This window comes from Dendropsophus ebraccatus, chromosome 14, assembly GCF_027789765.1.
Source record: "Dendropsophus ebraccatus isolate aDenEbr1 chromosome 14, aDenEbr1.pat, whole genome shotgun sequence".
NCBI classification, from domain to species: Eukaryota; Metazoa; Chordata; class Amphibia; order Anura; family Hylidae; genus Dendropsophus; species Dendropsophus ebraccatus.
Window position 1 is genome coordinate 12,943,490 of NC_091467.1, and position 15,716 is coordinate 12,959,205.

At 44.6% G+C, this 15,716-nt stretch overlaps 1 protein-coding gene across 4 annotated transcripts in view; it reads right to left on the minus strand.

Moving 5' to 3' along the window:
• Positions 1-213: 213 nt before the first annotated feature.
• Positions 214-15,716, minus strand: part of MMP24 (matrix metallopeptidase 24) — a 99,712-nt gene continuing 84,209 nt past the window's right edge. For 3 of the 4 annotated variants that reach the window (XM_069951532.1, XM_069951534.1, XM_069951531.1), the window contains exons 5-9: positions 14,566-14,727; positions 5,204-5,415; positions 3,091-3,229; positions 2,284-2,550; positions 214-1,520 (exon numbers count right to left, since the gene is read on the minus strand). In XM_069951532.1, coding sequence (XP_069807633.1) covers positions 1,183-1,520; positions 2,284-2,550; positions 3,091-3,229; positions 5,204-5,415; positions 14,566-14,727 — 1,118 coding nt within the window. In that variant the 3' untranslated portion in view covers positions 214-1,182. The remainder of the gene's footprint in view (positions 1,521-2,283; positions 2,551-3,090; positions 3,230-5,203; positions 5,416-14,565; positions 14,728-15,716) is intronic. The other variant, XM_069951535.1, reaches the window with a different exon arrangement.

Genomic DNA, 15,716 nt, shown 5'->3' on the forward strand with positions numbered 1-15,716 from the left:
CTGCATGTACACAAATAGATTTTTTTTAGTTTTTTTTTTTTTTTACACATGCAGAATGTTCAGGAATTTGCAAAGTATAAATGTAAATGAGTTTCTCTTATTTTCTGTCTGTTCCTGTGGCCAATTTAGTAAAATAAAAATTGAAATAATAACCATATTTTACAAGAATTGAAAGGCCTAGAGAGCATAGAATTTATTAATCAAACTCAGGCAATTAAAAAAGAATAAATAAATTAATAAATCATGATCATAACGTATTACAGTATTCCAGTATGAGACGTTACGGGATTTCCATGTATTCTTACTAGTTACTTATCCGTTCTCTTACACCGTGACATTCAGCGATACCTTTGCAATATTTTTTTTTATAATTTTTTTCATTTTTGCTTTCTTTTCAGGTTTCTACATGAGTACGACATTTACCAAATAGTGTCAATGGGTGAATTTTAAATTTTTTTAAATTTTTTTCAAACTCCGTCCTCGTCTCGACACAAGACAGCAAACCGAGGAAATCTCCCTTTTGATCCGTGACGACTATTCATGAACGCGGGCAGAGAATGCCAAAAATTCAATAATCTATAGTTAACAACATTTGTATGTAATAAGAATTCTGACCAGCAGGGATTGAACCAAAAAAAAAAAAAAAAATTCAAAAAAACAAAACAAAAACAAAACAAAAACAGTGAGTTCCTCTTTGTGCATTTAAGTGGCAAGCCATACGGAGGAACAGATGTTTTTAAAGACCTTCCGTGACTATTCTTTGCCTTTTGTGTGCTTGATCTCTTTCCGCTCAAATACATTTAAGAAAACAAGTCTGAAAGTATCGGACTCCGATGGAGAAAGCTGGTTTCGAGGCAAGTTCTCAGCTACAGTCGTATTTTTTAAATTTTTTTTCAATTTTTTTTTTTTCTGAAGAAAAAATTTCCAAGCAAGTTACTCGGCGCTCACAAAGTGAACCGAGGAAATGGCACACTAGAAAAGATACAAGTATGAGGCAGTAAGAATGAAAGAGGCTCCATTGTGTAAGGCCATCTCTGTATACCGTAAGGTCTTCCTTTGCTCGTAAAAATCTGGGACCGCCGTTGACCAACGTCTGTTTCCAGTCTGACCAGTGGACTTTGGATCCCAGCATCCTGTTAGCCCTCATAAAAACTAAAGAAAACAAGAGTGTTCCCGATCCTGTCATACCCATTCTTGGACTGGCCGTTTGTAGTAGGTAACGTTTTGTTGTACGCCTTTGTTTTTAAATTGGAAAATAGTATATACCAAGACCAGGATGCACAGGGACAATATACAAGGGATTACCACTGCTATAGCGTTTACGGTGCTTGGCACGTCATTTATTGTCACCATGATGTCCACATCATCGTGCGGTAGGTGTCGGTCTTTGCTGTTGTCCACGTCTTTTTGGTTGCAGCCCATCCAGTCTTTTACGATTGACCTTGGGTAACCCACTTCCACAGACAGCTTCTGGTTATCAAATTTCCAGTATTCCTTTCCTTTATAGAAATAAGTATAAGCTGTGAAAGACAAAGACCCGGAGTTATGTAAGAAAATTATAGCAAGGCCGCAACGGAGTAATCAGAGGGTTTGCTTACCTTTACCTGCATGAGAAAATTTAATGGACAAGTTTATGATATTAGCAGTTTATTTCCTATGCTAATGATGCTTTTGGTGCACTGGGGGCGGGGCTACCACCTTGACTCGCCCGCCCCTATAAATGATTCTCAGCAGAGCAGGCCAGTCGGGGCGGATCAGTGCACAGGGGGCAGTAGCCCCGCCCCCAGGGCATCGAAACGGATGGAGGAAGAAGGTATGAAGCTCACATAGGGACATATCAGCAGGTTAGATGCTTTAAAGTTCCTCTTTAAAGTGTCCCTCTATTATCTACAGCAGGGATGGGGAACCTTCGGCCCTCCAGCTGTTGCAAAACTACAATTCCCATCATGCCTGGACAGCCAAAGCTAAAGCTTTGGCTGTCCAGGCATGATGGGAATTGTAGTTTTGCAACAGCTGGAGGGCCGAAGGTTCCCCACCCCTGATCTACAGCAAGATAGAGATTGCAGCCAGCCAGAGAGTGAAACACTTGGCCGAGTGCTTCTCCCGCTTTATCTAGTGATCATTGGGGTCTAAACACCCAGACCCTGACCAAACATTGTGAAATGTATTTTAAAGTGACCGTGCCGATTTATTAAACTCAATACGGTAAACACACATAGGGGCATTTCCGTGACTCTTTAGTATAGTCTTGACGTCTTGTTAGGTGTACACAGAAGTACTTACTCCCTTCTTTGCTCACAAAGGCTCCTTGGGGCGCTTCTGGGATTCCTTTCCATACAGTTATGGACTTTGGATAACCAGGATCAGCCGTCCTCTTCTCTTCATTGTATCTCCAGTATCTGTCCCCTTTGAAGAAGTAGGTTTTGCCGACTGGTTCCCATCTCAGAGCCGTGTCGATACCTTCCCGCGGGAGACAACTCCCCAGCTCCACCAAACTGTGAGGGTACCCGGGCTCCGCCGTCACCTCTTTAAATACCCAGTATTTGTCTCCTATATTGGGAACCGAATACGTCAATTATCATTCCGAGAACTTATCATCACTTTTTATTGACTTTATCACAGCGAGAACTGGAGATTGGGGGTAACGCTACCGGAATGAACCGGCAAAAAAAAACGGTGGAAAATATGTCAGGGACGGTGCATGTCCTAAACATCGGGGAAAGTGCCGCCAGACAGCAGATATCGCTAGTAGAGACGAACGAGCCTTGGGCCCACTTCAGCATTTGACTACCGGTGTCCGAAGAAGGTGGATGCAGCCCTAAAGCTGCCTGGAAAACATGGATACAACCATAGGCCATATCCATGTTTTCTTGGACTCCCTAGGGCGGCATCCAACTTCTTCAGCCACCAAACGATCGGACTCTCAGCTGCGCTCATCTCTAGTCTTTGCTAGTCAAGGCTCCTCTGACTTGATAGTCAGGGGCACAGGGTGGTCTTCAGCCACCCATGTTGTAAGTAAGGAGTCTGCACCTACATATATACAGACATACAGTCAGGTGATGCAGGATTAGAATCATATGCAGGAAATACCTTTAAAGAAGACAAATTTCCCGTCTGATCTTTCGTAGGCGGCATCTATTTTTGGTGGGAGTCCTTTCCAGAACTGTTCAATTTGCATTGGATATCCTTCCTGGACTTTGTTATTACGAAGCCGCCAAAACCATCGATCCTGGAGGAGAGAGGAATAGCACGTGTATTTACACTTATCATGTGATCACTTTTAAGGTAATGCTCATTAGAACGAGCTGGGAGAAGTGCATGGCTGAGCTCTTCTCTCCCTGACTCATTGTGATCTCTATTTTGCTGCAGGCGATGGGCTCCTACCACAGCTACTTTCTTGCAAAAACAGCACCACCCCTGTCTTCAGGTTGTGTGTGGTATTACATATCAGCTCCATTCACTTCAATTGAACCGCAATACCACATCCAAACTGAAGAAAAGAGTGGAGCTGTTTCAGGAAAAAGTAGCCGTGTCTTTCTAGGCCTGGATAATCCCTTTCATTTGTGTATTTGGAGATGAAAACAGCTCATAGGTGGCTTCTGAGTGAGTCCCTATGACATTTCAGATGATGACTATTGGTATGATACAGGTCACCCACAGCAATACTTGGTTGTCATAGTGGGAAAGAATATTAAAATAAGTATATAGCAAAATGTATTCCATCATTAGCTAATAATATCATCTAATGCAGCAATAGCTAGCAGTGTATACTGTATATACTGGTATGTGGACACGTGATCACTGCTATATACAAGTTAGTGAGCGCTCTGACTATGTCCTGATGTCACTTCATTTCAGGAAATCTGACAGATACTGTATAAATAAATGAGTAAGATCCCTGGACTCGGCCCATGGTGACTGGAGAGTGGGCCGTGACTGGCACAAACACATTGAAACTCCCCCTTACTGTTTTAATTAGCAAGTGGAAGAAGAGACGTGAAAAATCCGCCATAGGATCACACACAACATACCGCAACCCGGGAACAGTAACATATGTGTGTGTATAGGTGCGACTGTGAAGAATATATCTCCAATATAGTAGAGTATCATAGACTAATAGAGAGCTCTGCCTATCTCCGGGATTGTATCTATATGAAGGAGGTATTATCTACATCTACAGCAGGGATGGGGAACCTGTGACCCTCCAGATGTGGCAAAACTACAATTCCCATCATGTCTGGACAGTCAAAGATAAAGCTTCGGCTGTCCAGGCATGATGGGTATTGTAGTTTTCCTACAGCTGGAGGGCCGCAGGTTCCCCATACCTGAGCGAGAGGGAAGAAGGTTTCAACACCAAATGGGGATTCTTTACTGTAAGAGCATTGAAACTATGAAACCTCAGAAAGGAATCCAGAGAAAATCTTCACACGTCCGTGGACGTCCATAGCCATTTATACGGTCAGAAAAGACGGATCAGGAAGCCTTTCAGGAGGCTTACGGAAACCGTCAGTATTTCTTGACCATAAAAACAGAGGGGGAAAAAAAACATACTCATCAGCTGCTCCCCTCTGGCTACACCTTCTTTCTTTCATCTCTGCAAGTGAAACATTGGGGTTGCCAGCCACAAGTGTGATTGACAGGGCTGGGAGCTAATGGCTCCTGGCCCTGTCAAACACTGCTCTGCATTTAACCATATGCGCTCCTGATTAGGAGCACATAAAGTTGAATGTACCAGCATCAGCACCTGGCAGCACTTGTCTGGGCTGCCAAGTAGTGCATCCAGAATTGCGGAAAGTTTCTGGATGTGCATCCAGAATTCTGGGTGCTCCCATAAGGCTTATTTTCCGGCACAGACACCCTTCAGGATTTGTCAGTGCCCAATAGAACCCTATAAGTCAGAAGATCTATCTGGGTAGATTTTTCTAACGTGATGAGAGGGTGGTTTCTGCCTTCTTCTGGATAAACACTGCAGAAAAAATTTGCAGTCTTATGGTCTTCCTGTAGTGAAAGGCAGTATGTCTCGTTATAGCAAACCCTGTGGTCTGGCATGGAATTACAAGTCAAACCTTATCAATTACTTCCATATGAATCAATAGATTTCACATGACCGATCTATACAACTATAAAGCCCAATAGAATTCCTATGCATTTACATACAGTACACAATATATACATTGGAGTTGTGCATCCGTAAGTACCGTACCTTAAACACAAACATTTCTCCTCTAAAAAGGGCGACAGTGTTAAAATTTCCATCACATATGTTGGGCCTGTTGCCGGGATGGGAAGGCTTTTCTCCAGGCGGAGGCCTCGGCCTCGGTTGTCTTTCATGCTTTCGTTCTGATGTAGATTGTATCCTGCGCGGTGGAAGTGTAGGCAAAGGTCTTGTAGGTTCTAGCGTTTCTGCAGGGGGACCTTAAAAAGGATAAAAAAAGATATCACGTATCAATATGAGAGCTCTATGCAAGCTCCAACCACCTGTAAAAGAATATAGTGGAAATTTAAAGGGGGGTTTCATTCAATAAGTGGAGAAAGGTTAAACAGGGATGGTCGTTTCTTCGTCTTCGAGCTTACTTCCAGATAGACGTGAAAACTTGACCACGGTCCTTGTCTTACTCATCTTCCACATCTTGCCAGGTACCTAGGAACACTGGAACCTGGTAAACCATCAAAGGAGTAAGTTACTCACTACTGTGTGATATTATAGTGCCAGAGATGAGCACAAGTAGAGCACGCTCGACTCCGATCATTCGGCATTTGAAGAAGTTGGATGCAGCCCTACGGAGGAAAACATGGATGCAGCCATAGGCCATAGGTTGTTTCCATGTTTCCCAGACTCCTTAGGGCTCCAGTGGTGCTCATCTCTGTATAGCACGAACCCCCAGAAGATGAGGCACCGCTGAAAATATTCCCCATTCCGGGAATTCTCTGTTTCTCATCTCCGTCTCTGTGATTCCGCGGCTTCTACATCTGTTTGTTACATAAACAAATTTGAGCTAGGACAATCTGTGTCGTCTCGGTGAGTCAGACGGACTGCTTGGGTTGGCTGTGTTGGCAGTCACGTTGACTTACATAAGAAGCACAGGGCTGCGTGGGCCACCAGTGTTACAGCCTGATACGGGATCGGGAGGCTGCATGTGTACCTGAGCAACGTGAGGAGGGATCCATCACATAGAACTACAGCTGATCCCCATTAGAGCTGCGGGGTAGAGACTGGGCTGCACTCAGGTTCCCACTGCCATAATACAGATGTCTTAGATTTGTACAATGGCCGCATGTCCTGATCCCCATCTGACGGCCACATCCATCTTCAGATTTAGGACTCCCCGGCCCCCTCTGACCTGTTTAAAGCCACTGGAGGTGGTCGGGAAACTGATGTGCATGGGACCCTACTGTACCCTGAAAGATGGAGACAGAAGTATTAGTCATGTTGGATTTCGACGGCCCAGCTGATATATAATCCTCCACCAGAGGAGTCCTGTGACGGTTTACACTCTCCATATAGTCACATAAGCATTCATATGTATGGGGGACTGGGGATCCATACGTATGGGGGGGACTGGGGATCTATATGTATGGGGAGACTGGGGATCCATATGTATGGAGGGGGGGACTGGGAATCTATATGTATGGGGAGACTGGGGATCCATATGTATGGAGGGGGGGACTGGGAATCTATATGTATGGGGAGACTGGGGATCCATATGTATGGAGGGAGGGGGGGACTGGGAATCTATATGTATGGGGAGACTGGGGATCCATATGTATGGAGGAGGGGACTGGGAATCTATATGTATGGGGAGACTGGGGATCCATATGTATGGAGGGGGGGACTGGGAATCCATATGTATGGGGAGACTGGGGATATATATGGGGAGACTGGGGATATGTATGGGGGGGACTGGGGATTCATATATATGGGGAGACTGGGGATATGTATGGGGGGGACTGGGGATTCATACATATGTATGGGGAGACTGGGGATTCATATGTATGGGGAGACTGGGGATATGTATGGGGAGACTGGGGATATGTATGGGGAGACTGGGGATCCATATGCATGGTGGGTAATCCTGATGTACTCCTATGTCAGAAACTGTTACTGAATTCAGTGTAGAAAGCAGCAATGGATTATGGTTGTATACCCTGTGCCTATGTAGAGACCTTAGAAGCGCTCCCATTACTCGTCACTAGGGGTCGCACTAAACTGGACAAAAATTAACAGAAAAAAATAAATCTACCTCTTCAGCAACTCTGAACACTGTTCACACTAAAGTTTCCAGGTGAAATATGGACTTGTGGACGTGTGAATCAGGCCTTAGGATATGTTTCCACACTTTTTTGGCCATTTTACGAACGCCTTTTTGAACGGCTATTATTTTGGAAGCCGTAAGACAAATTATAATGCAGCCGAAACCTAACAAACAAGCGGCCAAACAGAGTGACTGTCAGACCATAGCCAAAGGTGACTAGAGAGGAGGAGGGATTGTATATTAGTATATATCCATGATCAGCGGCAGGGCGTTTACTTGGAATGGCTTGTGGTTTGTTTCATTTTATGTTATTTTTCATTACTTTTACTGATTTTGGGGTCTAGGCCTTATGTCCTGTTTTTACAGGACAGACAAGCAACTCACTGGGAAAGCAGCTAGATGCTGCCAATACAAGTCTATGGGGGGGGGGGGGCTGAGGAGTGAAATGTGAGAAGTGAAAAGCTAACTGTAAAGCCCCTATTACACGGTGCGATGGAGAGGAGCAAATGAGCACTGTCACCGTTTGCTTGCCCCTCCTTCCCTGCTCACTGCCGGCGTTATTACACACGTTGGCAGTGAGCGGGTAAGAGCAGGAGGGGCCATGGAGGGTTGCAGGGGGCTAGATCCTCCGGCCAGCCCATAGAAAATAGCAGTGGTCCTATTCCTCGGAGCGACGGCAGCAGATCGTTGCTATCTAAAGGCCCTATTCCACAGAACGATTATCGTTCATAAACTCGCTCCAACGACCGCTCGTTAACGATAATCGCTTAACGAGCGGTCGTTGGAGCGAGTTCATGAACGATAATCGTTCTGTGGAATAGCGCCTTAAGTTGTTTGTCTTTCAACATGTTGAAAGACAATGACAGGATCAGCCGATATTGTTCATGTCAGCTGATCATTGTCTTCTATTACACCAGACGAGCCCCTCGCCCCAGGGCTTGATTCACAGTTAAAAGAGTATCTGTCACTAGGAAAAACTTTCATGGCACAGAGACATGTCATGTGGAAAGTTTTGTTTGGCCGGGGTTTGAGTGTTCGGACACGGCCAATGAGGAGAACCGGTGGGAAGATGACTGTGCTGTTGTGTGTTCCTCTTCCCGCTGGACGACCCCATAGACATACACATTGCGGCCGTCCAGGTCACCTAACACAAACCATGGTGAGAATGTGCTGTACGCTGACTTCTCCAGGCTCATTCTCATCAGTCATGGACGCTGAAAGCTCAGACCCAAACCAATCAGAACTTTTGACATGTTTCTGTGAGATGTCAAAAGTTTTCTCTACTGAAAGGTACTCTTTAAACTGTTCACTACTGCTCTGTACTGTCCTCCATGCTGCTGCTTATAAGGAGTATTATAAAGACAAGGAAGAGCATAATCCCATCTTCTGAGTGGGCAGTGTATGCCAGACATTATACAGCCTGCTAGTCCAGGGACAACTGCTGTATACATGGCATATAATGGTGCCGCACCTTAAAACACACGACTTATCCTAAAAAGATACCCGCAATAAAAGGTGTTCTCTAAATATAACCCTTTAAATGGGGAGATTTATACAGATTTGTAATGTACTTCTATTAAAAAATCTCTACTCTTCCAGTACTTAGCAGCTTCTGTATGTCCTGCAGGAAGTGGTGTATTCTTTCCAAGCTGACACAGTGCTCTCTGCTGCCACCTCTGCCCATGTCAGGTACTGTCCAGAGCAGGAGAGGTTTTCTATAGGGATTTGCTGCTGCTCTGGACACTTCTTAACATGGACAGAGGTGGCAGCAGAGAGCACTGTGTCAGACTGGAAAGAATACACCCCTTCCTGCAGTGCATACAGCAGCTTATAAGTACTGGAAGACTGGAGATTTTTAAATAAAAGTCCTTTACAAATCTATATAACTTTCTGACCCCAGAAGTGTATGGAGTACCCCTTTAATATATATTTTCTGTCAAATGTAACCATGTCGTTTTATAGATTCTGATTCAGTAGTGGAGTTCTCCTTAAAAAGATGAGTAGCATTGATATCCCAGGTCCTTTACTGTAGTCGCTTAAGTGTGAGGGATCTCAGCATTAAATAAAAAAAAAAATGGCGCCCCGGCAGCTCCACTAATGTAAAGCCTTTTATCCGGTGTCATCCGAGGCGACTGCGTTTAGATAAATGCAGAATTTACTGCCGACTGCAAATTACACTCAATTCCAGTTTAAGGTAAAAAGCGATTCCTTGAGTAGAATGCGCAGACATCATAGATAACGGAGATTATCGCCGCTGCACTAAGAGGCGACTGTGATTTATACGCGGTATGAAAAATACGAGGGAATAAACCAGGAAGCATTGGTAGCAGATAAAAACTCGATTTACCTAGAATTTATTTGATGGGAAGAAATTAAGACCCTTAAGGTTCAGTTCACACGTAGCAGATTTGTTGCAGGAATTTCTGCATAAGGGTTTCAATCTTCGGAAAGCCTCTAAAACACAGACGTCAAACTCGCGGCTCTCCAGCTGCTGCAAAACTACAACTCCCATCATGCCTGGACAGCCTTCGGCTGTCCAGGCATAATGGGAATTGTAGTTTTGCAAGTGGATTCATTTGTGGATTCTCATTTCTGGATTCGTTTTTTCCCCCTATTTTTTGACAGATTTAATTGAAAAACACAACTGGTCCCACAAAAAACAAGCCCTCATATAACTTCATATAATGAAAAGTAAAAGAGGGGTGTTAAAACAAAACTGAAATGTGGCTGTGTTATTAAGGGGTTAACGTGAAGGTCCACCCTAACGATCATTTAGCATTGTTTTTATTTGTCACAACTGGTCCCACAAAAAACAAGCCCTCATATGACTTCATATAATGAAAAGTAAAAGAGGGGTGAAAAACAAAACTGAAAAGTGGCTGTGTTATTAATATGAATGTCCACCCTAAAGACCATTTTGCATTGTTTTTATTTGACTGTATTGGCTAATTTTGTTATATATATAGACTTGTAGAGTATAAGATATATTATGGATTTGTAGAGGATAAGATATATCATTAAATATTGAATGGAATTTTAGAGAATAAGATATATTATAAAAAAAAGTTGGAATAAAATTGGTATGCCTTTTAAAAAAAAATGTAATAGTATTAACCCCTTAGCGTAATTCGGTGTAGATGTATGCTCCATATGGGCAAAGAGTGGAGTCGGCTGCATATATAGTAGTAAGTGGCATTGCAGGTGACTCTGATCTTAGCTGTTTAGCCACCTAGGTGCCATGATTAAAGGCAACCAGCTCATTATATACTTTTTAGGGCCCTAATAAAGGGGATGATTATCATGTGAAAAATCATTATATCGTTCCAATTTAAAGGGGTTATCCAGTGAAAATCTTTTTCTTTCAAATCAACTGGTTTCAGAATTTTTTTTTATAGATTTGTAATTGACTTCTATTTAAAAAAAATCTCCATTCTTCCCATATTTATCAGCAGCTGTATGTCCTGCAGGAAGTGGTGTATTCTTTCCAGTCTGACACAGTGCTCTCTGCTGCCACCTCTGTCCATGTCAGGAACTGTCCAGAGCAGGAGAGGTTTTCTATGGGGATTTGCTGCTGGACAGTTCCTGACATGGACAGAGGTGGCAGCAGAGAGCACTGGAAAGAATAAGGGATTGTACTGCATTATCCAGACACAGCTGCTCGCCCAAACAACCCCACCCCTATCTAAGACTAAGAACAGGAAAGGTAAAAGCTTTATTGTTTGGTCAGTCATACTGTATATTTAAAGGAGAAGTCCGGCGAAAATTATTTTTTTATATGTTATTACTTATGGAAAGTTATATAATTTTCTAATGTACATTAATTATGGGAAATGCTCATATACTGCTATTTCCCTTAATTTAGTGTATCAGGAAGTGTTAGAATTATCTCTGAAGCAGTGACGTCACGACCAACGGTGTAATTCCTATGGAGTGTCCAGCAGGGGGCGCTCTATATATATAGAAGTCAATGAGTACCATTGACTTCTATATATAGTGCGCCCCTGCTGGACACTCCATAGGAAATACAGTGTATGTAATGTAATGTAATGTAATGCACTGTACTGTTGTGACTTTATGAATACATTTATGGAATACTTTGGGGAGCAAGTGTCCTTGCTCCCCAAAGTATCCCATAAATGTATTCAATGAATACATTTGCAGGGCACCGAGCAGGGAGGGAGAGAGGTGCCATCTACCTCCCCCTCCTTGCTCGGTGCTGGGCACATATACAAAGTACTACTCCCCCATTATCTGCAGATAATGGGGGAGTAGTACCTGTGCTATCCCTATCACCGCCCGCGCCGCCGCTCACACAGGGGCTGCTATTCATGCCCCCCGCCGCTGATTCCTCGCCGCCCGCGCCGCTCCTAACTACCCGCCCGCTCGCTCGCCCGCCCCGTTCCTGGCCGCCGCTCTCTGCTCATGCCGGCCGCGTTAGCCCGCCCCCACCCCGGCCGGGGACACCAGGAAGCGCCGTGCTCCCTGCCGGGGTGGGGGTGGGCTAACGCGGCCGGCATGAGCAGAGAGCGGCGGCCAGGAACGGGGCGGGCGAGCGAGCGGGCGGGTAGTTAGGAGCGGCGCGGGCGGCGAGGAATCAGCGGCGGGGGGCATGAATAGCAGCCCCTGTGTGAGCGGCGGCGCGGGCGGTGATAGGGATAGCACAGGTACTACTCCCCCATTATCTGCAGATAATGGGGGAGTAGTACTTTGTATATGTGCCCAGCACCGAGCAGGGAGGGGGAAGATAGATGGCACCTCTCTCCCTCCCTGCTCGGTGCCCTGCAAATGTATTCATTGAATACATTTATGGGATACTTTGGGGAGCAAGGACACTTGCTCCCCAAAGTATTCCATAAATGTATTCATAAAGTCACAACAGTACAGTGCATTACATTACATTACATTACATACACTGTATTTCCTATGGAGTGTCCAGCAGGGGCGCACTATATATAGAAGTCAATGGTACTCATTGACTTCTATATATAGAGCGCCCCCTGCTGGACACTCCATAGGAATTACACCGTTGGTCGTGACGTCACTGCTTCAGAGATAATTCTAACACTTCCTGATACACTAAATTAAGGGAAATAGCAGTATATGAGCATTTCCCATAATTAATGTACATTAGAAAATTATATAACTTTCCATAAGTAATAACATATAAAAAAATAATTTTCGCCGGACTTCTCCTTTAAGTAATATCTAACATCAGACAAATAAAGCTTTCCCGCCAGGGCCCCATAAATAAGACTTTCAAGATTTTAACATGAAGGTTATAATTTCCTGACATGATGGAACAAGTAACTAATGGCAACCAATCAGCGGCGCTCGCCGGGCTGTTCCGTACATGTTAGCAAATGTCTGATTGCTATGGAGTACTGTATATTAGCCGTTCTGCAAATTGCCAGTAAATTACCATCTGGGACTTGTGAAAAGCGTTTAATGTCTCGTATGGTTGAAATGCAAAGTTTACGCCAATTAATACTGTCACACAGACGTAACAGGCTGCTGCGGGGTACAACTGTGTGCTGGGGGGGAGGGCATTGTTTATTATTAAAAGGGAAGGGGATTTTTTTTATAAGGTTACAAAGAAATAATATTTTCTAAAAATAGCACCACCCTTGTTGGTTGACTGGATCTGGTATTGCAGCTTAAATAGGATGTACCATCAGATACACTCTCTTTAAAATAACACATAAATTGAACGGCGCCGGCATGGGGAAGCTGGTGCCGCGGTCCTTTTTTTGAGCCGCGGCCCGGTTACCGCATACGGCGCCGTCCTATTCATGGTTACAGGGCCGGGTTGAAGTACTGGAGGCGGACCGGCCCGCCCCCAGTGGGAGGAAACCCCCGCCCCTACATGACGCGGCTCCATTAGAAGTCCGTTACATGCATTTCATGTCTGTGTTCTGTGCAGAACACTGAACGTGGCCGGATTCACACTATGTAAAACACCAGTCGTTTAACAGAATGGCCGGTGTTAGTGAAGAACATCCCGAAAGGAACTGCAGTACCAGCCATATGATCTTTGTTTGTGCTGAATCGGGATGCGGGCGCAGCCAGAGCTGCACTCTCTATTGTGTAACCTGTCAGGCTTGTGCGGCCACTATTCAATGAATAGTGGCCGCACAAAACTGACATGTCAGTTTTTTGTGCGTCCGCTAGCGATCCTGGACAGAGTGTATACTAAGTGTAAACACTCCGGCCGTGATTCTATAGACGGCAACACAATATAAATTTCCTATTAATCACGACCATTGTTGCAAATCGGCAACAACGGGCGTGATGATTAGGAAACTTACGTTGTTGCTGCTGCGCTGGACAGTTCCTGACAGTTTGCACTATTCACATTCATCTTTTCTTGGTATAAAGTAGTATGGAGCAGTGGGACAAGAACTGCTATGTGAGGAAGGGATCAGCAGAGATTTTGTAAGGGAAAAAAGCAGGAGAACATGCTCTGATTGGGTGAGAAACACAATGTCAGTGTCCCTCTTGGAGGTACAAGGTATCAGGAGTTCTGAGAGAGTTAGGGTAGGGGACACAAGGTAACAGGACTCTGAGAGGGCATAGTTGGGAGGACACAAGATGGCAGGAGCTGTTTGTGTGGGTAGGGGGAGACACGGCCTGCAAAGGACAGTGTAGGAAATGGGTGCTCGGGGGCAGGGCTAAGAAAATGGGAGGAGCTAGTAACAAAAATAAATAAAGCTACAAGATTTCCCTGACCTCCCCCACAGAGTCCACACAGGCCGGAGCTTTTCAGGTTGTTCACTAGCCACTAGCTTCAGAGAGATAAAAAGATACCCAGAGACACTCTAGTTAGTGTTCTACTTCAGCTCATTGGTGGCTGCACTGCTTATTACTGCTGTGTAATGTCCTCCATGTTGAAAGAGATGAGAAAACAGAAAACCTGTGTGTGCAGCATATGGTGCTCAGCTTGGGGGGAACTACCAAATAGGTTATCCAGGGTTAGAAAAAGCTCAGTTACCTTCATGCAAAAACAGCACCACCCCTGTTGTGTGTGGTATTACAATTAAGCTCCATTTACTTCAATGGAACTGAGCTGCACAACCCCACCCAAACTGAGGAAAGGGTGGCGTTTCTGGAAGAAAGCGTTGATCTTTTTGTAAGCCTAGACAACCCCCTTAAAGAAGAAACTTGCAGAGGGGAAAACTGTTAGCAATACCAGATAGGTTCCTCTGATGGGTTATTACCCATATACACACATGATGGCTTAGTCCAGTCAGTCACCTGCGACCACGGAGGTGCTTTGTTACAGGTGCATATGATGGGGTAACGTGTGTGCACTTACCATAAATTTTTTGAATTCCCAGTAGATCATCCTGGGGAAGTTTGAAGTTATGGGTTTCCATATATTGATAGAAAGGAGCCATTATGGCGCTGGGATCGTTGGAGTGCTCCAAACCCAAGGCGTGACCAAGTTCATGAACAGCAACTAGAAAGAGGTCATTACCTGCGGAGACAAGAAAAACTGTGAGCATTGGAGCGGAGGGAGAGACCTGTACTATATCATTCAGTAAGAACTATATAACGTATAATGGAGCCTTCACTAAGGGTTTGCTTACCAGCTATAACAGCTTCAGTGGAGTTCCATGTTTTGTTAAAGTCTACCTGTTGTGAAAATGTTTTTAATGAAATCACCAGGTTGTGATTGCAAGCAGAACTGCAATATACTCGCTTAATTTATACATGCAGCCACTAGGTGTCTCCCTTCCTGTGCTCCATGCTCCCCCCTGCTGATATTTGCTCTTTCCTCTGTTCAGAAAAAGAGACCAAACCCAGTAAGTCCCCGTCCTTTGCCGCTCACACGAGGAAAGACCCCTGTCCATCATGCAGGTTGTATATCAGCTGAGGGCAGCTAATTATATTAATAACTTGTACAAATTTGTAGCTTACCAGGAGACAATGCTCTCTGTTATGTAGCAATCCAGTCAGTATAATGTCACTGTGTGGTTACAGAGGTTTTGGTGCTGTGTGATAGGAGAGCTGACTGTACAATGCAAGCACCCCCAGGATTCTCTGCTACTGAATGCAGATGTGCAGCAGCTGTACATATGCGCAGTAAAGACTTGTGCTACTCCGTGTGCTCTCAGGAATGGCGGCCAATCAATACCAAGCCATGTCTGTGAGCGCTCAAAGGACAGGAACGTCCTGTCTTTCGTCTTTGAACAGAGAAAAGAGCAAATATTGGCACAGAGGGAGCATGGAGCCCAGGAAGGGAGACACCTAGTGGCCATATGTATAACGCTGATTAAAAGCAAATCTGTACTAACAGCCACCCACCCCAAACCACTGATACCGTTCTCTAGTCGTCACAATGCCATGTCCGATTCTGGGGTCAGCCTTCCTCTTAGGGCTAATATTATAGTTAAATACAAGATTTATTCCACTGGTACAACGAGGCGGGGAGTCAATGGGACGAGGCCTAGAGCATCCGTGCCC